Source organism: Lontra canadensis, unplaced genomic scaffold (assembly GCF_010015895.1).
Source record: "Lontra canadensis isolate GAN:19392208 unplaced genomic scaffold, GSC_riverotter_1.0 scaffold48, whole genome shotgun sequence".
Classification (NCBI taxonomy): domain Eukaryota; kingdom Metazoa; phylum Chordata; class Mammalia; order Carnivora; family Mustelidae; genus Lontra; species Lontra canadensis.
The window spans coordinates 2927541-2952945 of record NW_022631042.1 but is presented as its reverse complement, the minus strand read 5'-3'; the positions used below and the strand labels follow the sequence as shown (position 1 = coordinate 2952945).

The 25405-nt window shown below is 37.8% G+C and overlaps 1 protein-coding gene across 1 annotated transcript in view; it reads right to left on the bottom strand.

Annotated features, from left to right (window-relative positions):
- Positions 1 to 25405, bottom strand: part of SEMA3E (semaphorin 3E) — a 243294-nt gene that overhangs the window by 60189 nt on the left and 157700 nt on the right. Inside the window, exon 4 of the mRNA XM_032873241.1 lies at positions 21336 to 21455. Within this exon, the coding sequence (XP_032729132.1) occupies positions 21336 to 21455 (120 nt within the window). The remainder of the gene's footprint in view (positions 1 to 21335; positions 21456 to 25405) is intronic.

Here is a 25405-nt window from a genome sequence, read left to right as displayed (position 1 = left end):
TTGCAACTGAAACACACCACTGTGTAGTAAGTTACTAAGGTAGCTGACTTGGAATCTCTTTACATCAATAAATTATATAATACTCAAAGCAGGTCTACAGGTAAAAATGCTAAAAAAAAAAGTTTTGCTGTAATGGGCACCATGGTCTCTATTTCATGATTTTAGTTGCTTAATAAGATCCTAAGAATGCTAGTGAATGTACCTACAAATGGCTATTTTTTGAGCAATTATGAGCATCTATCCTATATAGAGATTTTAGGGCAAATCTAGCAGGAAAAAAATAGTGGTAGTAAATATTTGTACAGTATAAGCAGGGTTTAATTTCTGATATTCTCTATATACTGTATAATAAAATAATTGGTATAGCATAAATGAGCAATTAAACTGTGTCTGTTTCTTAGATAAAATACATGATACCTATATTTTAATTCATATACATGTATATATAATCATCCACATATGACAATAAAAGTATTTATATATCAATATGTGAAATATGAAATATTAACGTCAACTACTCTGTTAATGATAACATCAAAACTGTAAAATAGGAGGATGCTAAAAATAATCGTGAATAAAATTTCATGCATATTTTTAAAAAATTTAACTGAAAGAGGCAGGTGATTATTTAGACATTTCTATGGAAAGAAAAGATCCATCTTGACTCAAGTTAACTTTAAGATCTGGACTTCTCTTCTGGACTGTTTTTCCTGTCCACCTTCTCTGGGGCTGACTACTCTCACTGTTATTCTGACCACCCACAATGAAGCAAGAATCAAAATTCTTTTTTGAGGACAAAGATGCTTTTTATAAAACTATGAATATCTACTTTTCATGGGGAGGAAGTCATAGCCCCTTTTTAGTCTACAGACAGCCTTTGGAGCAATTCCTCATTTCTGAAATCCTGTTCCCTTTCACTTGGACACATTTGAAAACTCTTCAATCTTCTGAGTGTTCCCACTGCTGACTGAGTCAAACATGATCACAAAGGATCATAGTCCTATGTGGAGAAGAAAGAAAAGAATTGCTGGTAAAGGAAAAATCAATTCACCATCTGCACAGTAAGAACGGGACAGCTAGAGGGGAAGGGACGCTTTCTCTAACAGCTGATTTGTCATTCAGTCCTGGTTGGACCCAGACAGCTCTTGGAGTTAACAGTGTCAACAAAGGGAATTCTGGAAAATAGGGCTAATGAGTAGTCTTTCATGGTTATCGGGAGTCTAGGTTAAGGGATTCCTGGTTTCTTTTCTTAGGGACATAGGAAATATGCATATGGGGGATTGTATCCTCATTATGGTATTCTCATACAGTTAGAGAAGAATATTCCAAAATTATTTTCAAAGCTAATAATCATTAAACCCTTTCTGGTTTTATAATGTCTGGGCTACAGCCTAATTTGCTATATACTTGAAATGGGAAAACCTGCTCCATGATGTAGTCATTCTCCCTGCATCTCATCCATCAAACCACAAAAATCAGCTTATTACACAAACACAAAAGGAAGGTGAGCATATCCTTAGCATGTTTCTTGCTTTTAATGATTATTGTGGCAGCTCATGCCTATGGATAGAGACAGAATAGAAACACAATCAAATTAAAAGGGACAACCAGCATGTTTCACTAGGATCCCATAATCTGTGATAACAGAATGGAGAATAAACATTGCGCCTAATGCTCTATGGCGTCATCTCAGTGGGGGTCATCTTCCAATGTTCACTTCGTTACTCTGTGCAGCACTGTGATAGTTGTTGCAAAGGTTCATTCCTGCAGAGCCCTTAAGATACAAAACGCTTTTACCTAAATGGTCTCCTTCATTGCTTATTACAAATCCTTAAGATAGGTATTTAAATGTACAGTGATTCTTCAAAGAACATCACAAGATGAGAACAATGTCTTTCAGGCTCTAGATACGGAAATATAATTACTATAATGAGTGCATCGGTGTGAAAAGTGCTATAATGAGGTACACACTCTGATGACAACATCAACTTGGAACTTAATTTTAGTCCTGGGGGCAGAGTGGTCTGGGCTGAAAGACGGAGTGGTAATACCCTGAAATGTTTTTCCCAGGGAAACAAACAAACAAACAAACAAAAAACAGTTAAGATTTATATTGGGAACACTTTCAATGTCTCCGATATTGTTCCAAGAACGTTGCTTACTTGTTTATTAGTTCATTGTCGCTACAACCTTACGAGACTGGTATTTTTACCCAATTTTACAAATAAAGGTTCCGAGGCTCAGAGATATAAAGAGACGGACCCAAATTCATACAGCTAGAAACAGAAAGGTCAAATTCCGAAGCCCCTCAACCACTCTTCTATAGGAAGACTGAAAGGAGGAACAAACATTTCAAGATGAAGAGATGGGTAAGAAAAGAGTGAGTGGCCCTGATTGACTGTCACCAGATTCACACTGGGGAAGTTTAGTGAGCAGGAGAGACAGAAGACAGAAAGTGGGTTAGAGGCAGACTGTGAAGGACACGGGCTGTCTGAGATGAGGCACTCCGGCGGCCTTCACTCCATGGGCAACGGTACTTCGTGAACGTTCTGAAAAGACTTATTGTTTCGGGAAGTTAATCTGACAGCAGAGATAAAGCCAGACTGAAGAGCCAGTGAGACCCTAAGGAAACGAGGAGAAGCAGTCAGGGGTAAGAATAGTTCTGGCAGAAGGAACAGAAAGAGGAATGAATTGGAAAGGTAGTTTAAAGACACAGCCAAAAAAAAAAAAAAAAAAAAAAAAATCACATCGCTCCTGATTCAACTTGGGGGAGAAAGCTGGGTTAACAACACAACGCTGAGGTTTTTAAGCATGGGTGAGAGAGAAAAGAGTAATATCTTAACTGCGCTAAGGAGCAGAGTAGGAAAAGATGAAAGAAAAGATTTCTAAGGAAACATGGTAAATCTCACCCTAAGAATGTGTTTGATTTACTGATTTGGATACTTTTTAAACAACAGGAGATACCAGACTTGATAGGAGATATCAAAAGGTATGTTAGAACTAGGAATTCAGGTCTGTGAATGAACACATGAGGGCACTAACACACGAGGGCGGTTCCCACTGGAAAGTTAAAGGAATGAGATGCTGCTGATGGTGGTGCCAGTGAAAGCTGATGACTCCCTGACGGTCCCTATTTGTCAAGCACTGTTCTAGGTGTTTTACTTGTATTAATCCAATCTTCACAATGACCCTATACATGGAATACTACTATAAGCTCATTTTATGGAGGAGGACACTGAGGCATGGAGAGGAAGAGTGCCTTGCCCCAAGTTACACAGACAACAGGAGACTGGGATTTTAAGTTACCCCCCACCCCACCACATACACACACAACCACACTGTTTGGGTTGAGCACTTCCAGAGAGAAAAAGAGAAGTATGAAAGACACAACTCAAACTGGGGGTGGTGTTTCGTTCTGGAAAAGGGAATGAGACTGGGCAAAGGTTGAAAAAAATACTTTTAATTTGACTCTGCCTTTTATTTTTAAACTCTTTACAGAGGAAAAGGCAGCGACTTGTAAGGACTATAAATGACTGAAAAAAATATCATTGCTATTGAATCAATATATCATTATGGAGGAAAATGTAGACTAATAATAAATAAAGGTTGCAAATGATGACTCTTCATAACCCTAGTATCTGGAGAACCACTGCTGAAGCTGTGTTAGACTTCCACCCAGTCTTTATAGCATCTCTGATATGCAATCTCACAGAGCCCATGTTACATTGGGTTTACGTGGATGTCAAATATTATATTCTATCTGCGTTCCTCCAACAAATATTTTTCATTCTCTAGTTCTACAATATTTTAGGTTCAGAACTTCTTCTATAAGCCCCGAGGTTCGTCAATTCTTATTTACACATCACTGGAGTGAAGAGGTGTCTACAGGCCTGGTATGACTTGAAGTGAGGTGAGCCATTCCCCATTAAGTCTCTCAGGGTCTTCTGGACTCCTGTCACTTGTCCTCCCACACATCTAGCTGACCCAAATGTTACACGATCTCAACAGTGATTTAGCCACCTGGGGGGAAGGGACTGGAAGGGAATCCTGTGGCAAGTCCCGAAAGGAAAACAACACGGGTGCAAGGCTTGTTGACTTGTGCTTTCCCCCTCCTGTGTTTGCTAAAACTGCCACCCTGCGGGTCAGTTGTTCGTGTGTATTTGTTTTGTTTTGTAGGCTTTCTGCATACAACTTTATGGTTAGGCCAGGCTCTACGTCATGTATATAATGGGTTTCACCTAGCCCCCTTCCAGATGTTCCCAGCAAGGTCCTGAGAGTTTGCCAGAAAAATCCCATAAGAAGGCACTGTGCTGTTGAGTAGCACTATTCGACCCTAAGTGCCTTCCTCCAATCTGGTTCTGTATCATAGCTAATAAAACATACTTGGACCTTCTAGCATATGGTAGCCTCCTCCTCAGGAGCACACACTGAGGCAAGTTTTCTGCTTTGGTAAAATCCTTTTGGTAATTTCAATCGAAAATCAGCAAATATGTAGTTCCTAAGTGGTAAAAGGAATAGCTTATTATTTTTTTTAATCAGTCTGGATCCAATCAAGTGACCAAAAAATGATACAGTGGATTAAACAGCAATGTTTAATATAAACCATGATGAAGTGATGACAAGAGAGCAAGTATGACGAAAGGAAGCCTGAGGAAGGAAAACCCTGGGAGGGGGAGAGTCATACCTCACTAGAGAAAGTGTGCTTTTCCACCACTGGATGGAGGAGTAGCTTGTGCTGTTGCCTGGTCTGAAGGGGTTCGCTGTCCCCAGGCAAGAGCTGTAACCCTTGGGCCCACAGAGAAAGTCATGTGTGCATGGGGCATCAGGGGAACACCTGAACAGATGCTCTGTTGGAGAGGCCTCCCTCTACAGAACCTAGCATGCCGGCAGGGTGTGAACTGGGCGGTTCCTTGGATGACCAGCCCCGTGGGCCCACTGGCCCCACATGGTGAGGAAAGGGAGCAGGGGAGTCAGCAATCTGCCCCCTCTGGGGTGCAGCCCCACGTGCTCCTGGGCTCCCCTGCTGTGTCTGTTGGAGTGGAGAGCTGCGGCCAGGTGCTGCAGAAATTTGTGTCCATGGGACACCTCACACTTAGAAAATGACGGGTCTGGGTAATAAAGAGAAAGTACAGTCTCTAGAAACCTGGTGAAGGAAGGAGCCAGACCAGAACCAAAGACTGCCTCTTCCTTCTGGAATGTTCCTCAGTGCCATCTACTGACAAGGGTTAGCAACTGCCAGCTTAAAGAAAACTGACCGGGAACTAATTACACCGGCAGACTCCCTTCACCTTTTTCCTACAATATAACCTAGTCATGGGAGTGACATCACATCACCTTTGTCATATTCTATTGGGTAGAAGCAAGTTACAGGTCCCTCCCCACGCCCAACTCAAGGGGAGGGGATGATACAGGGTCTGAGTCCTCAGGCTCATCTTGGAATTTGGCTCACCACAATCTGCATTATTCATAATCACCAAAATCTGGAAATGGCCCAAGTGCCCCACAGTATGAGAATGGATAAGCCAACTAGGACACATTCATGCTAGGAAAATGCCTCAGCAATGAAGGGGGACAAAGTACTAATAAACACACTGCGGGATATAATCTCAAATGCTTTATGCTAAGTGACAGAAGCTGATCTCAGAATCTGCCTACTGTATGATTCCATTTAAACTATGTTCTCAACATTACAAAACTATTAGAACAGATAACAGGTCAGTAGCTGTCAAGGGCTGGGGAGGGGGACAGAGATGACAGCAAATCACCATCAGTGAGGGTGCATGTGTTTAAAATTCATGAGATAAATTTAGAATAAGTTTATCAAACAAAAGTGAATTATATTGATATAATATTAAATTCTAATAATACTTTAAAGAAACACACAAAAAAGGCCGAACATTTTATTTTTCCATCAGAAAGAAGAGTTCCTCGTTCCATGTTTTTAGTGCATAATTTCAATGACTACTGTCAGGATTCTGCTGACAGTAATAGAAATGACAACCTCTTTCCTTAGAGACACTTTGATATTCATATAGAAATCATAATTCATAATTAAGACTTAAGTACAATGGAAATCCAAAGGAAATGTAATTAATTCTACCAGGTGGAGGTTGAGATAAACATCAAAGGAGCTGATGTGTAAACTCAGCCCTGAAAAATGAGTTAGAATTGTCTCAACAAAGAATAAAGATAAGCTGTTCAAGCAAAGGGATCAGCATGAACAAAGACATGAGCAAATGAGTGAATACAGTGTCTGAGATGTGGCACATACTGTTGTGATCGCCTCGTTGGTCTCTTAGGATGAGGTGAATCATAAAAGTAGGGTGGACCTACCTCCTTCCTCATCCAGAAGATTCTCCTTCCTTAGTCAACCTGAATTTTCAAAGTTTTATTATGAAAAGAACTGCTTCTTTGCAATGTCTCTAGGACATTATCTCATGGGGGTATAGCAGGTGTAGAAAATGTGGATGTAGGGTGCTAGACAGAGGTCAAGCCTGGGGATAAGATGCGAGAGTCATCAGTCAGAAAAGCCACGCAATCTGGCAAGCAAGGTATTAGAAGAGACTTAAATTACAGATGAGGAAACCAAAATTCAAATAGGTGAAGTACTGATGGTAGTGGGCAGCAGAACTCAGATTTGAGACTGCATCTGTCCAGTTCAAAGCCTATATTCTTTTCATTATATCATTTTACCTCCAGAACCACAGTGACCTGGATAACGCCAGGGCAGTTAATTAAGGACTGAAAGTGATTGGACCACACGTACACGGACTCATCTGAATAACAATTGTGATAACCAACATCTTCTAAATGTCTCTAATGATATTCAGCAGTTTGAAAGGTCCACTGGAGAAAGCCAAAGGTTCAAATGAACAAGGATTAATAAATCATAAAGGTAGATACACAAAGATCAAACTCGTTTGTGGTTGTATTTTGTCAATGTCAGGGCAGTGAGGTCTCCGCTGTATCAAGAAGGTAGTAAAATCTGAAGAGATTGAAGGATTAGAGAAAAGGGATGATGTCTATGGAAGGAAGCAGAGGATGAAAGTCAAGTTGAGAGAGTATGAGCAGTGGAGGGCACAGATTCATGTAGATGATGCCTGTTTAGACTTAGTTATTACCACCATCATTAAACTCTTTATATGGCACTCGATGGTTAACAAAATGCCCTAAGACAGTATGTCATGAAGCAAAGCAAAGCACAGCATAATGCAAAAAACTTGACCTTGGACCGTGAAGTCCAAGTCTGTATATTTATTGTGCAGCATTAAGAAGCAACTTACCTTCTTTTTACTTTCCTCATTTGTTATATGAGAGTGATTATTCCTCCCTTGTGGGAAGTTAGGAGCTCAAAGAAAAGGAACAAAAACATCTGGCACGTGGCATGTACTCAATACACAGTCATTACATTTATTAAGATTCTTACTGGGATGATCTGATATTCACAATAAGACTGTGAAAAAGATGATATTATTTCACTGCTACGTAATTTTAAATTAGAAGTGACCCTTTATCTCATCTTACAAATGAGAAAATGGGGAATTATGCAGGAAAACAAACTTTCCTGAGGATACTGGATGGGAGGAAATTATACCTTGTTAATGCTGCTCCAGAATTTTATTTGGGAAATAAAATTGAATCTACATGTTGATCCCTCAATCTACACAGACTACCAAAGTTGGACAAATGTTTCAGGTGTGAGAATATGGATGGACATATAAAAAGCATATTTAACATTTAAATCTTGAGTCTCTTATATTATTTTTTCTTCCTTTTCTTCTTATTTTCTTCATTTTCTTTCATATTCACCAAAATTATGGTGATAGTCAACACACCGAGAATCCTGTATTCCTATGGAACTTTTCCACTACTTCTTACCTTTCTCTGCCTCGTTGTTTCATCTACACAAACAAATTTTCAGGAAAAGAAACCCACAACATTAAAGAATTTTAAAAGTTAATACAATAAATGAGTAAAATTTGAGTCTAGTTATTTTAAATATATCTCCCTTTGGGAAGTGAAAGCTGAGAAAATTCAATTTGCCAGACTGGAATAAGCAAGTCATTTTAATTAAGCCAATATTTTAATTAGACCACCAAATTTAACTCTATGTACATCTGTTCCATATCATGCTCGTGAATTAGCAGTATAGCATGTGATTAAATTTGTAACTAATTTAAGTTGACTACACTAATAAAATTCAAGTTAGTTGTAAGGAGCCAACATATTACTTAATCACCTAATGTTACTCAAATGTCTTCGTGAAAACATTCTTGAAAATAAGAAAAACCCACCAGGTTAGCACATTTTCTCCTAACAGTTACTAAGTTTCAATGAATGTCAAACATATCTTTAGAATTAGAGAATTTTATTAACATCTTAAGGTGTATTTTTTCAAAATTTCTTCAGATACTTTCAAGAGAATATTTAAAAGCTGAATCCATTTCACATCATTTCCAACCTAAAGCAAGCTAATGTACCTACCACAAAACATCTACCATTACCCAGCAGCCATCACATAAGGGAAAGAGATCATCTCTAGCTGTCAGAGTACTATAAATGTGAAAAGCAATAAACTATGAAAACATTAAGTTTTTGGCATGAGGTACAAAAGTCCACATGTAGAAAGTCTCTTTTTCTTTGTGATGGACTTATACTGTGGATACTGTTCATTATGTTGTCAGTGTCCCTTATATACAGAATTATGTCATAAATATATCTCAAAGCTCAAAGATGGAAAAGGTCATAAAAGTAGGTACTTTTTGTTGCATACTTACTTCACAATTGGGCTACATTTTTTTATTTATATGTGACTTATATTCTACTTTTATACTTAAAATGTTCTTATATTTATTTTTTAATGTATTTAATTCTCACTAATGACTGATGACTGTGTAATGGGTAACCCTGTAAAATATCTAGTTAAGTTATAATGAAAAAAAAAAGAAAACTCAGGGATTCGTGAATCCAAAACCAAAATCAAAAATTCGTGAATCCAAAATCTCTATACTTTTCCTTCCAGTAAGACCTAATTCTTTCTTCATAGACTTACCTTGGTTGATAAGAAGGTTAATATCACTATCAGGAAGTATTAGTTTTACTGACCTCCCTGCTCCCTCTTTTCCCACCATCTCTTTATATATAATCCAACAGTTCTCTTCCACTATTTTCCCTCCCAATTTTATTTCCGACCCTTATTTTAAGTTTTCTATCAGTTTTGAAAAGCAAAGAAAGGGGTCATACCAGCAGTGATAGATAATTATCAGTGATAGATACTTATTTTCTCCCAAACTGACCTGCATATTTTATATTTGCTCTCTCATAAACTCCCTCAGCAAACCCATCTGGCAAAGGTCAAACAGCTCTTCACTGGCCAGCCAGAGACTTCATTTCAAGAGTAACTCAAAAATTCTAAGCATCAATAAAATATGAAAAATGCTCCAACTTTATTAGTCATCAGGAAAATGAAGACTAAAACCACAACGTGATACCACTACGTATGCACCAAAATGGCCGGAAAAAAGAAAATGCCCAGTATTGTCTGCAGAGCATGGGGGACCTGGACCACTCACACTGCTGGAGGGCATGAAATCAGTACAATGACTGGAAAACGGTTTGGTAGTACTTACTAAAGCTAGACATATGTATCCTCCATGATGCATTCATTCTACTCCCAGAAAACACTAAGCAAAAAGATAGACCAATGTTTACCAAAGACATGCACAAGAATGTTCACAAAAACACAACAGAACAGAAAAGCACAAAAGCACAGAATTTAAATGACCCAATAATCAGCAAAAGAAGAACAGGTAAATACACTGAGGTATATCTATACAAAGAAATACTATGTATCAACAAGAACGCATGACCTCCAACTACACACAACACAGATTTATCTCACCACCCTACTAAGCAAATAAAGCTGGGCACACAAAAAATATATGCCATGTGATTCTATTTACATAAAATTCTAAAACTGGCAAAACTAATCAGTAGTGATGGAAGTCAGAATAGTGGTAATCTGCACGGAATAGTAACTGGGAAGGTACAGAGCAGAGATTTTGGAGTGCCGGTGATGTTTTATTTCATGATCTGGATACTGGTGGATAGATGTGCTCAATTTGTAAAAATTAATTGTGAGTACGATTTTTTGATCTGTACACTTTTCTGTATGCATTTTGTAAATTAACAAAAAAGCATACCTAAAGAATGTCTCTGCTCTTCACGTCATGATGCCTAATTTATGTTCTAAAGACCAGAGAAGGGGTGCCTGGGTGGCTCAGTGGGTTAAGCCTCTGCCTTCAGCTCAAGTCATGATCTCAGGGTCCTGGGATCGAGCCCTGCATCAGGCTCTCTACTGGGCAGAGAGGGAGCCTGTTTCCCCCTCTCTCTCTGTCTGCCTCCCTGCCTACTTGTGATCTCTCTCTCTCTCTCTCTCTGTGTCAAATAAATAAATAAAATCTTAAAAAATAAATAAATAAATAAATAAAGACCAGAGAAGTAAAAACAAATATCTATTATTATTTCATCACCAAGCATTTTCAAGAGTGGGCAAATCTACATCATGAAAAGAAAAAAGGTGTGGGAGAGGGTACTTAAAAATTGTATTTTATCAACGCTTCCACTCATTTCTCAAGCTGGACTTCTCGGTATCCTAAACAGAGTTTTACACCAAAGTAGGAATGTAACAAACCCATTCACCTACTCATTAGTCCACACAGTCATTTATTCATTCCAAGGTTACTGGACGACTACTAGATTCTAAGCACTTAGGGCTCTGGGGGCAGTTCCTAATTCTTCTAGTGCTTGGGCATCAAATCCCAATGCCTGCCAGGACCAGCGGGAGATGACAGACGGGCAAGAGCCTGGCCGCACGCGGGAGTGATGGGGACGGCGGAGCACTGCTGCTGGTATGGCCGCTGTGTGAGGAGTCCAGCAGCAACTACTCAGCACCAACTGATTCTTTACATTTCAGTTCAAGAGGACTCATAATTGACAACGTGAAACCAACCAGTTTTCAAAAGTAGGCTCTTTAAACCAGAACAAACCAGAAACACTGGGACACAGAGCACCGCTAGGAGCAGAATCAAGCATACGGCTGCCAGTTTCTAACAACTGATTAAACTAAAAGGACATGAATGCTTTACTGCTCCATGAGCCAGGAGGAGCTCATTTGCCCTTTAGGTGCCCAACCATCCAAGCACCACGTTCATTCTTTGCTTCACTGTGGCCTCGGGGTTACAATAAAACGCTTCATTTAGTACATTATGATTTGCACTTACTGTGAAATACTATGCAGTCATTTAAATGAATGAGATAGGATTATTATGTCCTAGCATATAATGAATGTCCATGAAATATTTTTTAGTTCAAATCAACAAAATCAGAACCTCAAGTGGAGCTTAACATTTTTGTTTTAACACATACACGCACCCATGCTTGGAAAATTCAGCATCCAAGTATGATCACAAAGGTGCCATGGAAGAGGTGGGCCAAAGTGGACATGGCAGCACTTTCACATTTTTTTAATTGACTTCTTCCATGTATTCATATTTTTAAGGGGAAACAAAGCCCAAAGCCCTATAGCAGAGCTCTCTGCTCCCTGTGGATAGACCGACATCAGCCTCTCCTGCTCCCTCGTTTCCCAGGGGCCAACGGGGAAGCTGCTTGACCACACAGCCATCACCCAATGTCTCTCTGCACCTTCCACTTGCTCATAGCACACAGAGCTGGAGAGAGAGGCTGCAAAGTAGAGAGCCACGACATAAGTAAAGTGTGTCAGGCAGGCTGCCTTTCCAAGAGCTTCCATGGAATCATCCTCAGAGAAAAAGCAGCACAAGGAAACCTGTTTTCCTTCCCACCAGATCATGGAGGACGCTTTCCTATTAGAAGTGACAGAGAGAAGGACCTGAAGGAGCAATCCCTCTCTCTGCAGGCACTTTAAAATGCCCGAGGGGTTTGAAACATCACAAAAATAACCGACTGCAAAGCTCCTGGTGAAAGCCCCACACTCACTTTTGATTTGCAGTAAATAAGGCAGAAGAAACAATATACAGAATGACTGGAGGACCCAGCTGACAAAATGTTATCATTTCTTTTAAAATACTGATTCTGTTTAAAGATCTCCTAATGCTAGTTTCTAAATAAGTCTTGATACAGTGCACTATTAAACCTGAAAGAGTCTTCTTGACCTACTCAAAAGATTTTTGTCTTTTTTTTAAAAGAACTACTGATATATTATCTTTGATAGTTACTATGTTAGTATATATAATTTCCCCTTCCACCATTTAATTTTCAATATTTTAAAACATGAAATATTTCCATTTTCTCTGCTGCCAAAAAAAAAAAAACCCTCAAAGTCTTACTGTAATGTCTATTTTCATTGCCATAATTTTCACTACATTTTCAGTACAAAATACGTAAACAAGCACCTGGTCCACAGAATGAAAAATGTAGAGTGAGACCAAAACAAAACCTAAACCTGATTTCATAGGGTGATCTATATTGCCTTTTAATCACTTATTTGAAATGAGAACATAAAAAATTGCCATAATTTTTAAATCAATAAAATATTTCTATGTACTTTCACAAAAATAGATCAGGAAATTACAACCAGGGTTACCCTACAAAACATGTGACCAATAAGGCTTACAAAAATACCTTGGTATGAGTTATGATCTGGACATTTCTGTTAACTAAAGGCTAGTTTAATATATAAAAATATCCTGAAAGTACAAATGTTGCATAATACTTGATGCACAGTCTTTATATATTTGTTCTATTTAAATGGCCAATGCCCACCATTGATTTTTACAAAATTATTAAAAAATGATTACCTTAACATTTTTTTTCACCAACTGTTAAGATAATTGCAGTTAAACAAACAGAAATAAACAGGGACCTAACAGAAAGCCACTGAAAGAATGAATTTAAAAATCTTTGTGCAGGCACCTGGGTGGCTCAGTGGGTTAAGCCTCTGCCTTCGATTCAGCTCATGATCCCAGGGTCCTGGGATCAAGTCCCGCATCAGGCTCCCACCTCACCAGGGAATCTGCTTCTCTCTCTCCCTCTGCATGCCTCTCCCATCCCACTTTTGTGCTCTTTCTCTCTCAAATAAAATCTTTTAAAAAATTTTTTAAAAATAAAAATCTTTATACTTTTGTGGGTTTAGAAGCTGGGTGTGGCAAGAGTTGGTATTAACAAAATAATTCATGAAATAAAAATAAACCTATCTCTTCGTGAAAAACATGAAGAATATTAAATGAACAGATCAGAGCTGTGTAAAACAAAATACTGACATCAGTTATATAATTCTACTGGGTGATTTTTTTTAAATCTCTAGAAACTGTTACTAGTTTTGTTGGCTACCCAATGGAATTTTACTCTGTGATATAAGCAAAAACCAAAATTTAACTAAGGAACAAATACAAATTAAGTACCTGTCAAAAAATATATTTGATGTAAAAAAAAAATCCATGTATTCATAACATGGATGCTTTGATCTAGTTTGGATGTTTAGGTATTAATGTCTGAACGTATATTTATTGAAAATACAGAGTCCAAACTCTGTATGTAATATGTAAATGTATGTAAATGTATGGCTGTAATATGTAAAATATCTAAAAATGTATGTATGTAAAATGTATGAGTGTATTCAGTATGTAAATGTATAACTCTAAAAGGCAAGAGTCTTGTTACGTCTAAATTGTAATCTCTTACTGGCACATTATAAAATATTTAACTAGAAAATGCAAATTTTCAGTCTGTGAAGTACAAATATGGACTAATTGCTAGGAACCCCTACTTACGTACAGTTTCTAACACATTTTCAAAAGAGACTTATACTGGATGGAGGGATATGTGTAAACCTCATGACTTTGAAGGCGATAATATCCCAACTTAAATAGCTGAGGAAATGTGTCAAAACTGTACACTGAAAATCAAAGAATGTGTTATTGAAAATAGTCAGTGCCAAGCACAGTTGCATGCTTAATTCAGTCTGCATAGTTAAAAATTGATCTAGGGGCACCTGAGTGGCTCAGTGGGTTAAGCCTCTGCCTTCAGCTCATGATCTCAGGGTCCTGGGATCGAGTCCCACATCAGGCTGTCTGCTTGGCGGGGAGCCTGCTTCCCCTCTCTCTCTGCCTACTTGTGATTTCTCTCTGTCAAATAAATAAAAATCTTAAAAAAAAAAAACTGATCTAAATAGGCTTTTAATAAAAATACACTGAGAAAATACACCCTACACTAAGGACATATCACAGCAATCTATATTCAAATGCTTATGCCCACAAGGATAATCGTATTTTCCCAAGTTTGGGCAAACTTTAGAGATGGCCCACACATTCATCCCTTAATTCCTATGGTTCTCGCCAAAAGGAATGTGCTTTCTTTTAAGAGGAGAGCTGCTGACAAACTTTAGAAACCAGTGACTTCATTTTTCACCCTTGCCTCTATGCCTTTGCTTTGTCTCGTCTCTTAAAACATCTGTGGCAAGGACCTGCAGTGGCCTCCATGAGCTGTGAAGGTGACAGACATCAAGAAAATGGGGACTTGAGCCTTACAGTTCAACAAGGAACTGAATTCTGTCAAACACAACAAGAACTTGGGATATGACATTGCACTCTGGAAAGACAGTTGCAGTCCTAGAGACATCTTGAGCAGTAGAGCCCACTGGGTAGTATCTGGACTCCTCCCCCACAGAAAATGTGAGATAATAAATGTATGTTGTTTTAAGCTGCCAGATTGTTGATAATTTTTTTGCATCATAGAAAACTAATACAAACAGTAATATGCTAATATCGTATTGAAGTCATTGTGTTCTGACACTGTGAGGGGCGCCTGGGTGATGCAGTTGGTTAAGCTTCTGAGTCTTGGATTCGGCTCAGATTGTGATCTCAGGGTCCTGAGGCTGAGCCCTGCACTGAGCTCTGTGCTCGGCATGGAGTCTGCTTGAGATTCTCTGTCTCCCTCTGCCCCTCCTGTTGTGCTCTCTCTCTCTCTGAAATAAATAAGTCTTTTAAAAAATGGTACTGTGAGCTTGTAAGGATACCAGCAGAGGCACACATTCTATTCTCTATAAATTCTCCCAGAAAAACAGATAGATTGACTGGAAATGCAAAACCAAAACCTCACTGACCACGTTTAGAGCAAAACTGGCCGTTGAGCCATCCCCATGAGTCCCCAAATACGAGCAGGTGTGGATGAACTACCATGAGCCATAAACCACACAGGGTATTAGTATCTTGCAAAAAGAAGCAACCAAGTTTTGATAAACCTGAGGGGGGGGAAAAAAAAACCCTCAAATTTCCAAGTGTTCACTGAGGGTGTAGCATCACTTTAGATCATCAGCTGAACTTGGGAGGAATTCTTGCCAATTCAATCTGTGAGGGATTCCAAGAGGTTCATGGGAAGGATGAACCTCTGTGAACCCTCAAAATTCACCAGCCCATCTCCCTTCCAAGAAGAAACTGCTGAAATTACAATACCATTTGTCCAAGAAAAAGATAAAGAAGGTCAGAGAAAGAGCAATATCCCATTAAAAGATGAAGAGAAGATAGCCAGGAGAAGCGTGTATATGTACTTCTCCATATTTTTTAACATGAATGGTGAGTTCTGGAACACGAAGGTCCTAGATACCTATTCTGATCCACACTTCCCTTTTAGAAGTTCAGGAAAACTAACTTTACATAAAAATGAGCAACAAAGAAAGATCACAGCTAAATCCACTACAGTGTTCTTGTAAGAAAAAAAATAAGGAACAGAAAAACATTCGCCACAGATAATGACAGCTTGTCAGAAAATATGCCACAAAATAGGAAAGAAACCACAATTTAGTATTTCAATAGAGTTTCGAAGAAATTAAGAAAATCATAGAAGAAATAAACCACAAGCAAAATTAGAAATACCCAAAAATGAGGTGACATAAGTCAGGAAGAACTTTAAAATAAAAAGGAAAAACAATTTTAAAAATGAAGACTAAACTAAAAGGGGCATATGAGAAAAAATATCCCAAGAGTTTACACCCTATAAGAAGAAAAAGAGGTGAAAATAGAAAATAAAGTAAAATAAAATAAAGTAAAATAAAGCATTTGATCTGGGTACTTGTAAAAAAGGGATCTTCCATTTGTGAAAATGATCTAGCTATTCATTCACATGCTATATATTTCTTGTATTTATATTATATTTCCATAAAAATTGGAAAATAATGCAGTGTGAGATAAAAGTGATTCAAGAGAAAAGTGGCTTTAATCTTTACTGCCAGAAGACCATGGTTTGTATGCACATTTTACTGAAACTCTCTCATAAATGCCTCCGAAGACTTTCTAGGTCCCGTGACACTTTTGACTCTTTAAAACTTCTAACTTTGGCGATCACTCCTTTATTTCTGTGCCATCTCAATCCGATTTCTCTTCTAAACCTCCTTGGCCCTCCTTCCAAATCTCTTTGTGGGTTTTTCTTCCTCCACCAGCCTTTCTGTTTTGTTTTTTTTTTTTTTTTTATAGACTTATTTTATTTAGCTGAGAGGGAGAGAGAGACCAAGCACATGTACAAGCAGGGGGAGGGGCAGAGAAGGAGGATCTTAAGCAGACTCCCTGCTGAGCACAGAGCCCAATGTGGGGCTGGATCTAGTGACCCTGACAGCACCGCCTGACATGAAATCAAGAGTCAGTTGCTTAACACACTGAGCCACCTAGGCCTCCTTTTTTTAGAAAAATAGACTTATTTTATTTATTTGAGAGAATGCGTATCTTCCTCCACTATAAGTTCAAGTATTGGCGTTTCTGGGCTCCATATTTAGCTCTTTTCCCTTTTTACTCAAATTATCTTTTTAGGCAATCACATCATGTCTAAAGATCTTAGCTTTCACACACATACACACACACACACAATTAATTCCCAAATCTGTACAATTCTATTTCTGGATTAAATAGGTAATATTATCGTCTTTATTTGGTCACTATCCAGTCACTTTTTAATCTCCTGCATTCTAATGACTCATTCTTTTCGCCAAACTGCCCTCTCTGTAGCACTGATGTTGTCTGTCATTTTATAATATTCTTTTCCTATTTCAAGTGGTTATAAATTTGTGTGCTAACCTGATTTGCCTTATATTACTCTGTCTGCTCAGTCTCTATTTAGACTGATACCCCCTAGACATGTGCTGCCAGCTAAGTAATGGAATTTTCCAAGCATGTGGATAGAGGGAGAGGGAGAGAGAAAAGGAATAGGATGGAGGGTTGGATGGAGGCGGGGAGACAAGGAGAAAGAGAGAGGAGACTCATTCAGGGACAATTAACTACCCAGGGCTTAATAATTCAACCTATTCTGATTACACCCACTCCTAGCATGCAGATCAATTTTTCTAATAACTATACATAGAAATGAAGAAGTTATAACTTAGAAACACTGAGCATTTTTTAAAATGTTTTCACAAAACATACTCTGCCTCCTCAGCTCCCTCTTATTTTTCTTCTCAGTCATCAAGAAATAAAATTGGAATTGTTTTTTAATTCACGTTAGGCAGCAACATCCAATAGAATGTTGTTATATAACCTTTCCTGCTGAGCAGCTTCTCACATCAGTTCCACACTTCCTTTCCTTTGCTATTGTGATAACACTGTTAAATATCCTCATGATCTTCCAGACTTTTGTAATTGCCTCCTTTAATTTCTCTCTGCCTTTCATCTCTCTCTGCTTGAATCAATCCTAAATATTACTCATGTCATGTCATTCAAGCCTGCTCAAATTCCTTCATGGTCTCTATGCTGTCTTTAGAAGTAACTATAAAATGCCACTGTCTAGCATTAAAGTCCTCTGCCAGTTTGCCCCCGTTTTATCTTCTGACACTCCCCCAACCAACTCGACTAAATGTCTGCAAACCTATCCCATATGTGCCTGCCTCTGTGTTTTTTAAACTAAGTATTTTCCTTGCCTACAATAATGTGGAACTTCTCATTCTCATATAAAATGTTATCAAGCCTCCACATGAAGATTTGAGAATAAATATTTCAGTGTTCTTATTATCCTATTATTCACGAGTTCCTTTCATGACACATGTAGATTTTTTTTCCAAAATGCATTTTCAATCACATTGATACTTATATAGGTACATGAAAAAAATCTTCAATATAATATCTACCAAGATGAATTACACATAGTTCCACCCCTGCCAATGACAATGAGCTTGTCTGGACTCTCACACAGATAATGATGATAAACTAATAATTTCTTTAAATATCATTTAAAAAATGGAAATCCATTAAGAGCAAAGACTAGAGAGTTTTTCCACTCAAGGAAATTCCCTAATCCATATGGTGAGGAACGGCTAGAACTCAAGCAGAAACCTATAGACTTACTAGCTTGGAAAGTCAGTAGAGAGACTTAAAGTACCAGGTCAGCTAATCCAAGAGGAGATACCCAGAAATGGAAGGAGGCACCCTCAAACGCATGTATACATTCCTTCCCAAATCCTTGGCCGACACCTGACGGCATGTGCAAGCAGAGCATAAAAAGCACCGTCTGGAAAGTTGAAAGAGGTTTTTGTCTGCCACCCATCACAAGAGATGTTTGAGTTTGAGTCCAGACAAATAAGCTGCCTGCTAGAATAAAAACCAACTCTCTTAAAAGATAATCAAATCCGCAGTCTTGAAAACATATGATCTATAATGTCTGGTACACAATAAAAATTACTAGACATGCAAAGAAATAAGAAAATGTGATCTATAGTCAAGAGGGAAAAGCAATCAATGAAAACGTACCTAAGTTGACCCAGATGTTAAAAGTAGCACATAGGGATTTTAAAGCAGCTGTTAAAAATATGTTTGCGGGCTTAAAGAAAAATAGTCACCATGAATAAAAATATGAGGAAATGCTCATTAAAGAAATGAAATAGAAACAAAATGAGTTTTAGAATTGAAAAGTATATTATCCTATTTGACCATTACTGGGGTGGACTTAAGAACATAATGGAGATGTCAAAAGAAAGGATTAATAAACTTGAAAATAATGGATAGAATTTACCCAATTGAAAAGCAGAGAAAATAAATGGATAGAAATTATCCAATTGAAAAGCAGAGAAAACAGATTGAATAAAAATGAATAAACTCTCAGTTATTTGTGGCACATTGCCCCCCTGCCCCAACGGGCATGTACACACACCATCTATGATAGAGAGAAGAGCATGAAACAATATTATCTGAAATAGTAATGGCCTAAAAGTTGTCAATTTTGGTACAAAACATAAGCTTTTTATCTAAAAATCTCAATATTTCAAGAAATATAAAAACCAATCTCCCACCACCACCACCACCACTACCATACACACATGCACAAACAGGCACACTATGGAAAAACTACAGAAAACCAAAAATGAAGAGGAAACCTTGAAAGATAAAGTGATTCCACACAGGGTAATATCAATATGAAAGAAACCTGAATATATGTCAGAAAGTGATTAGAAGACAATCAAGTATTTTTGAAAAGCTGAAAGGAAAAAAAAAAAAAAAGACAAACCTTGTGAACCCAAAATTCTATATCCAGGGACAATACCCCTCAGAAGTAATGAAAACTGAGAGGATCTGCTGCCAATAGGTCGGCACCACAAAATGTATATATTCTGGCTTCGCATACAGGTATACATGTCAGTCTGTACACCTTGTATACATGTAAATGTTCTGACCTTGCACTGGGCTGACTTGCTTTATACTTCTCTTTTTAAAGTTCTTCCATTAGTTCAGCTGTATTGTGTCTTTAAAATAATTCAGTGAGTACACTCGATGTGTTTGTGTACGCTCCTTAGCTTTAATCTACAAGTAGAGGTGGTTAGTTAACTTTGAAAATATGCTAATCAAAAATCCTGCCTATAAGGACTCTTAAGAGTTGACGTACCTCAATCAGGGGACCTCTCAAGAGGCAGCAAAATGAAGCCTTTCAGATACTGCTAATTATATGCACACCTGAGTGTTAACTAGTGTAAGGAATATCAGACATAATTTTTCACCAGTGAAATGAATGTTATTCTTTATATATGGCGGCTGAAAATATTTTAGGGTTACTACTATCCTTTCATAAATAGATTATAAGAATCAAGAGCTGAAAAATAAAGAATCAAAAGACTGTAGCTGTTTCACTACAGAATATCTAGATGCCTGTTTCATTTTCTTTTCAAGATTTTATTTATTTATTTCAGAGCACAAGAGAGAGTGCATGATGGGGTGGGGGAGGGAGGTCAAAGGGAGAAGCAGACTCCATGCAGAGCATGGAGCCCGATGTGGTGCTCCATCTCCTAGGATCCTAAGATCAAGACCTGAGCTGAAGGCAGATGCTTAACTGACTGAGCCACCCAGGCGCCCCGAGATGTCTGTTTTATCTTTATGCCATCTTCATGTAGGATTCTGCCTTCTGACCTAAAGAAAGGTAGCATAGAGTACTTTTTAATTGATCATCAAGCCTGTTTGTTAGTCAATGTTATTTGTATAATAGAATTCAGTTGAGATTTGCTTTCTTTCTTTTCTCTTCTTTTCTGTCTTCTCTTTTCTTTTTTTGAGATTTGTTTTCTTTATACTAACCACCTAGTAGTGGGGTGTGGGGCATACAGCTCTCACCTACTAATATTTTGTTTCAGGTAGTTTATAACCTACCCCATCCCCCAACTCGAACTCCACCTCCTTCATTTCACCTGTCTAAAAAAAGAGAAATTACAAAATCAACAAGTCTTTGCCTATCCTTTGTAAAATACTATATGTACTAGTATTATTTGTAGAAATTTATTTTTATATATATTTATATGTACATTCTAATTTGGTGGTTAAATTAATAAAATTTATGTAAGAACACAACAGAGAACACATTTTGATATGAAGAAATATTTTAAAGGGAACAATTAAGTGAATGAAGCTGTTCAGGGAATGAGTTCATAAAAAATTAATTGATTCACAGGTAATATAGCTGACAAGGAATTTAAAGGTCTGGAGAGGGGCGCCTGGGTGGCTCAGTGGGTTAAGCCTCTGCATTCGGCTCAGGTCATGATCCCAGGGTCCTGGGACCGAGCCCCACATCGGGCTCTCTGCTCGGCAGAGAGCCTGCTTCTCCCTCTCTCTCTGCCTGCCTCTCTGCCTACTTGTGATTTCTCTCTCTGTGTGTCAAATAAATAAATAAAATATTAAAAAAAAAAAAAGGTCTGGAGAGATCATTTACCTGACTTAGGAAAAACTTAATCAGTATATCACAAATGCATTTCTCTTTCACCAAAGAAAATGCCATAGCCTTTCTTAAAAAAAAAAAAAAAGTTATTTTAAGCATGAATTTTTTTGATATGAATGAAATTATCTTACTTCCAAATGGTATCCAACCCTGATGAAGGCACAAAGTGGGTCAAAAGCTCCAGTACCACAGGTCAGAAGGTGTGTCCTATTGTAGTGATGCAAAACCCGAACATAATTTGCGCATTCACTCTAAAGCAGAAAAACAGAAAGAAGAAATTGGTTAAGGTTGAAAAAAAAAAAAGAGTTCAGCCCATTTTTGATTTCTGTTTTTCCTAACCCCACAAATCTCATGTTCAACTCTCTCTTGGCTGGGGCTGCAAGAAACAGTGGAAGAACCAACTGGCGTGACCAAAACCATATTAGCTACACCACATGAATTATATCTATAATGGGATTATATCATTTTTCAGGTATTCTAGCACATAACTGAGGAGTAAAAATAGTACTGTTCAGAAATTTATTCAATCACAAAGATTTACATGGCAATATGCATGTTCCACTAAGTAATTTATTCCTGATACTGTTATGTTTTCTGAGGGTTTTGAAGGGGCAGGGGGTGGGAGGTTGGGAGAATCAGGTGGTGGGTATTAGAGAGGGCATGGATTGCATGGAGCATGGGTGTGGTGCAAAAACAATGAATACTGTTACACTGAAAAGAAAAAATTAAAAAAAAAATAAAGTACATATAAAGAAATGAACCACATAAAGTCAGAAAACCAATAATTAGAGAAAGTTTGGCTACCCTTAAAGAAACATATGCAGGCTTTAAGGCATTACAAAGTTTTGATGTTTGGGAAAATAAGTTGTATCTTTAAACTCATAAATTTATGCAAAGCACTTTCATAGAGAATTTTCAATAAATACACAGAAAGCTAACCAAGAGAAATAACATTTTACACTTATATTTACATCTTACACCTTTACTATAAGACTGCAGTGCAGAAATCAGCAAACTTTTTTTTATGAAGGACAAAGGAGCAATATATTTAGTTTGAATGGCCAACTGGTCTCTGTTTCAACAACTTACCTCTGTAAATATGGCATGAAAGCAGTCATAGACAATCCAAAAATGCATGTGTGCAGCTGGTTTCTAATAAAACTTTATTTACAAAAATAGATGGCAGACTGCATTTGGCCGAGGAGCTCTAGTTTGCCTACATCGGGATTCAACTAGAAGTTTTGTGAGAAAAGAATATTTATTTTACACTTCTTCATATTCCCTGGTTACTTAAACACAGTACCAAATACATATTATATGCTTAACAAATCTTATTACCTAAATCACCACATGAGTTTTATGATCAATATGCTGAATGAATGACTAGGAGGAGGAACTCCCAAGAAAGAAAAGAACCAGAGACAATGGATATGGACATAAGGAAGATGTCAGAAATAGATTTCAGGGTAACAGTTATAAAGACAATAGCTATGCCGGAGAAAACCATTAATGGCAACACAGATTCTCTAAGGGCAGAAATGAGAGCTAATCAGGACTAACCTAAAAATGCTATATATGAGATGCAATTTAAGCTAGATACTCTAACAGCTAGGATAAACGAGGCAGAAGAACGAATTAGTGATCTAGAAGAAAACTTACAGAAAGGAAGAAACAGGAAGAGGCCTAGAACAAACACCTTAAAGGCCTTGAAAACAGAATTAGATAAATAAACAATGCCATGAAATGTTCTAATGTCAGAATTATTGGGATTCCTGAGGGGGTGGAGAGAGAATATATTTGAGCAAATCCTAGCTGACAACTTCTCTAATCTGGGGAATGAAACAAGCATCCATGTCCTACATGCAGAAAGAACACCCCCAAGATCAAGGAGAGGAGACCGACAACCAGGCATGTAACAGTGACACTTGTGAATCTTAAAACCAGGGAAACCATCTTAAGGGCAGCTGGGGGAAGAGATTCCTTATATACAGAGGGAGGAACACCAGCATAATGTCAGACCTGTCCACAGAGAACGGCAAGCCAGAAAGGGCCGGCAAGACATATTCAGGGTACTAAATGAGAAGAACATATAGCCAAGAATACTTTATCTGGCAAAGCTGTCATTTAGAATGGGTGGAGAGATAAAGAGCTTCCAAGACCAGCAAAAATTGAAGGAAAATGTGACCACTAAGCCAGGCCTGTGAGAAATATTAAGGGGGGCGTCCTATAAAAGGAGAAAGACCTCAAGAGTGATATAGAACAGAAACTTATAGAGACAATATATAGAAACAAGGACCTCACAGGCAGCATGATGACAATAAAATCCTATCTTTCAATAATCACTCTCAATGTGAATGGCCTAAATGCTCCCATAAAATGGTACAGGGTTGCAGACGGATAAAAAGACAGGACCCATCTATATGTCTAAAGGAGACTCATTTTGAATCTAAAGATATATCCAGACTAAAAGTGAAGGGATGGAGAACCATCTTCAATGTCAACGGACCACAAAAGAAAGCTGGGATAGCAATCCCACATCAAAAAAATTAGATTTTAAGCTAAAGACTATAGTCAGAGATACAGAAGGACACTATATCATTCTTAAAGGGTCTATCCCACAAGAAGGTCTAATACTTTAATTGTAGGGGACCTTAACACTCCACTCTCAGCAATAGACAGATCATCTAAGCATGAAGTCAACAAAAAAACAAGAGCTTTGAATGACACACTGGACCAGATGGACCTCATAGATACATACAGAACATTCTACCCTAAAACAACAGAATACTCATTCTTCTCAAAGTGCACATGGAACTTTCTCCAGAACAGATCACCTAGTGGGTCATAAATCAGGTCTCAACCAATACTAAAAGACTGAGATTATTCCCTGCATATTCTCAGAACACAGTGTTTTGAAACTGGAATTCAATCACAAGAAGAAGTTTGGAAGAAATTCAAACACTTGGACGCTAAAGACCATCCTGCTCAAGAATGTTTGGGTCAATCAGGAAATCAAAGAAGAACTTAAACAATTCACAGAAACCAATGGAATGAAAACACATTTGTCCAAAACCCATGGGATACAGCAAAGGTGATCCTAAGGGGGAAATACTAGCCATCCAAGCGTCACTCAAAAAAAAAAAAAAAAAAAAAAAATCCATGGAAAAATCCTGAATATACAAACTATCTCTGTACCTTAAAGAACTGGAGAATCAAGAACAAATTAAGTCTAACCCATGCATAAGTAGGAAGTAATTAAGATTAGAGCAGAGATCAGTGAATTAGAAACCAGAAATACAGTAGAACACTTCAATGAAACTAGAAGCTGATTCTTTGAAGAATTAATAAGATTGATAACCACTGGCCAGACTTATCCAAAAGAAAAAAATAAAGGACCCAAGTTAATAGAATTATGAATGAAAGGCAAGAGATCAGGACTAAAAAAAAAAAAAAAAAAAAAAAAGAGAGAGAGAGAGAGATCAGGACTAATACCAAGGAAATAGAAAAAGTAATCAAAAATTATTATTAACAGCTATATGTCAATAAGTTAAGCAACTAGAAGAAATGGATGCATTCCTGGAAACCTATAAACTTCCAAGACTGAAACAGGAAGAAACTGACAACTTGAATAGGCCAATAACCAGTAACGAGATTGAAGCAGTGACCAAAACCTTCCCAAAAAATAAGAGTCCAGGACTTGATGGATTCCCTAGGGAATTCTACCAAACATTCAAAGAAGAAGTATACCTATTCTCCTGAAAATAGAAAGAGAAGGGAAATTTCTAGACTCTATGTGGCTACCATTACCTTGGTCCCCAAATCAGGCAAAGACCCCATCAAAACAGAGAATTTCAGACCAATATTCCTGATGAATACAGATGCCAAAATTCTCAACAAGATCCTAGCTAACAGGATCCAACAGTACATTAAAAGAATTATCTACCACAGCCAGGTGGGATTTATCCCTGGGACACAAGGGTGGTTCAATATTCACAAATCAATCAATGTGATAGAACAAATTGATAAGAGAAGAGAGAAGAACCACATGGTCCTCTTAATTCTTGCAGAAAAAGCATGTGGCAAAATACAGCATCCTTTCCTGATTAAAACTCTTCAGAGTAGAGCAATAGCAGGAACATCCCTCAATCCCATGAAATCCATCTATGAAAAACCCATAGCAGGTATCATTCTCAATGGGGAA